This window comes from Odontomachus brunneus, unplaced genomic scaffold (assembly GCF_010583005.1).
Source record: "Odontomachus brunneus isolate Ranch 3 - 2012 unplaced genomic scaffold, Obru_v1 Obru_scaffold_030, whole genome shotgun sequence".
NCBI classification, from domain to species: domain Eukaryota; kingdom Metazoa; phylum Arthropoda; class Insecta; order Hymenoptera; family Formicidae; genus Odontomachus; species Odontomachus brunneus.
Genome location: NW_022639480.1, coordinates 1815408 through 1817819, shown reverse-complemented (window position 1 = coordinate 1817819; position 2412 = coordinate 1815408). Strand labels below are relative to the sequence as shown.

Sequence of the window (2412 nt, the reverse complement as noted above, 5' to 3'; positions counted from 1 at the left end):
CTCTCTCTCTCTCTCTCTCTCTCTCTCTCTCTCTCTCTCTCTCTCTCTCTCTCGTAGTTTCGCGTAGGTCGGTGCGTTTCCACAAAGGAGGAGAAAGAGAGACGGGAACGCGCGCGCGCGCGCGCGCGATCTGTTTTCACTTTTGTGTTTTCCGGCCACCCGGCGGGTTCCCGAGGGAGCGAGTCGAGGTCGACTGTCTCAGGGAGCGAGTCTGTCGCGCGCGCGCGCGCGAGAGAGAGCTGCGAGAGAACGTGTGTACGCGCTCGCTCTCTCTCGGGTATCCGGGCCGGACGGTTAGATCGCACGCGAAATACAAAAGGAGCCAATTATAATGACAATGCGCCTTCTTCAGCTAGGCCGCCGAGCGAGCGGGCATGGGAAAGAAATTCGCCACGTCCGTTTCGCCGGCGGCGCGCTAACTACGGCACTGCCGTCACGCGCCATTGTACCGTAATCGCTCTCGAATACGGACGCCGTAGTAGATACGTGCGCGTGTGCTCTCGAGTATGTTTGCGGGTGTAAGTACATTATACACGGGTGTGTACGTATACGCGACGAGTAGAAATTCATAGGACATTCGCGACACGAATTTTTCCTTCTGCATATTTATGCGTTTTGATGCTCCGCGCGCGCGGTCGGAACGAAGCGATTTCATCGAGTTTCAGCGACGCTGGGTCCTACAGAGAACACCGGAATTACGATAGTCTCGCGATAGTCAGCTGAACAGAGAGAAAATGATGTTGTCACACAGTCCGCCGGTGATATCTAAGTTAATCGATATAACAGACGTCCACTTGTACTCTTGACGCTTCTTCTAGTTCGACTACTACCGCTCTACTACCGTGTAACGGGCAGATAACACCAAACGACAACGAGTTAGAGACTGGATCCGCGCGAGACGATCCTTGGTGGATCGCGCGTCCGAGAGATCGTCATCGATCGGCCGGTCATCCGCGTCCGTCCGCGACGGGAATAAATCCCGAAATAAAGGGCCATTGTGTCGGTGGGAAAAGCGTCTTCCGCCCTTCTGACTCTGAGCCCAAGCCCAGGTTCTAATTCGTCATGAATGGGGCCGAGGGTGAAACGTGAGACGGAAACGGGTGCAAGTGCACCGTGGACCAGTGGTGCCTCCGGTATGGACGATGGTTAAGAGAAAATAAAGAAGAAAAGGAGCGAACGAAGGGAGCGAGAAACGCGAAGAGAGAACAAGGGAGATGGAGACGAAGAGCGAGAGGAGGGAGAGAAGAAAGGACGAGAAGCCGGAACCAGTTAAGGGAACGAGTTGCGCCCGAGTCCCTTTGCGCGAACCGGCTTCACCCTTCTGCATTCAACGCCACCTTCCACGCTTTTTCAATAAGACGCGCGCGTGTTTTCCGAGAGCGCGACGTATATATTGCGCGTAATTCCCTGTGCGACAATAAAAATGTGTCACACAGATTCGGTTAATTTTGCAGAATAATTTTTACACCAAGCTTATTTTGCAGCGTTGTTACTTAGAATTAATCGCATTCGAATAAATTTTCCTCTCTTTAATTGTATATTATAGACTATACGACTATATATATATGATTGAAATTACAATTTTCAGATTTTCGTGATTCTATATTATGCGAGAGAAGGCAGAATCTGGTGTTCAGGTATGATTCGACTTTTCAAAGAGACGACTCCAAGATCGAAGAAGGAGTTGGCTAAATGAGCGCAAATAAGGTCTCGTCGACTAAACGAGATCGCCAACGTGTCGGACATTTTCGAGAGAGACTTCTGTCGCGTCACGGCGATCTTGGGAACGAGTCAAACGACCGTTAGCGGCGCGCAGCCGTAATTTTGAGCATTATAAAAAACGTAAGTAGGAGTCGCTTGCAGTTTCAAGTTTTCTCGGCTAGGTGATTACGGTACATACCTTTGATGCGCTTCCGGGACGATGTCGTCGATCACGACGTAGATCATTGCGCCGGCTGCGAAAGCAAGTGCATAAGGTAGCGCAGGTGCGGCGAGCGTTACTCCGACTGCGCCAAGGACACCGGCGATAGGCTCCACCATCCCCGAGAGTTGGCCGTACCAAAAGCTCTTCAGCGTACTAATCCCGGCGGCTTGAAGCGGCAGCGCCACTGCCAGCCCTTCGGGGAAGTTTTGTATCCCAATACCGATTGCGAGATTCCTGTAACAAATTTCCAATTCCAAGCGTCCCTCTTAATTTGCACATAAATTTAATCGTCTATAAACATGTGGAGATAAAATAATAATAATTAAAATGACGAAATATCAATTTTTTCCTACTAAGCCAAAATTCCGCAAAATGGAAGCGCATGTCTACATCAGAAGAGTGAAGACGGTATGTTAATAACGCATCGTTAAGTAATGGAGGAAAGAGAGAGAGAGAGAGAGAGAGAGAGAGAGAGAGAGAGAGAGAGA

The 2412-nt window shown here is 50.1% G+C and overlaps 1 protein-coding gene across 3 annotated transcripts in view; it reads right to left on the bottom strand.

Annotated features, from left to right (window-relative positions):
• LOC116843130 (zinc transporter ZIP11) overlaps positions 1–2412 on the bottom strand; it is a 31228-nt gene that overhangs the window by 5416 nt on the left and 23400 nt on the right. For all 3 annotated transcript variants that reach the window (XM_032813234.1, XM_032813235.1, XM_032813236.1), the window contains exon 5: positions 1901–2158. In XM_032813234.1, coding sequence (XP_032669125.1) covers positions 1901–2158 — 258 coding nt within the window. The remainder of the gene's footprint in view (positions 1–1900; positions 2159–2412) is intronic.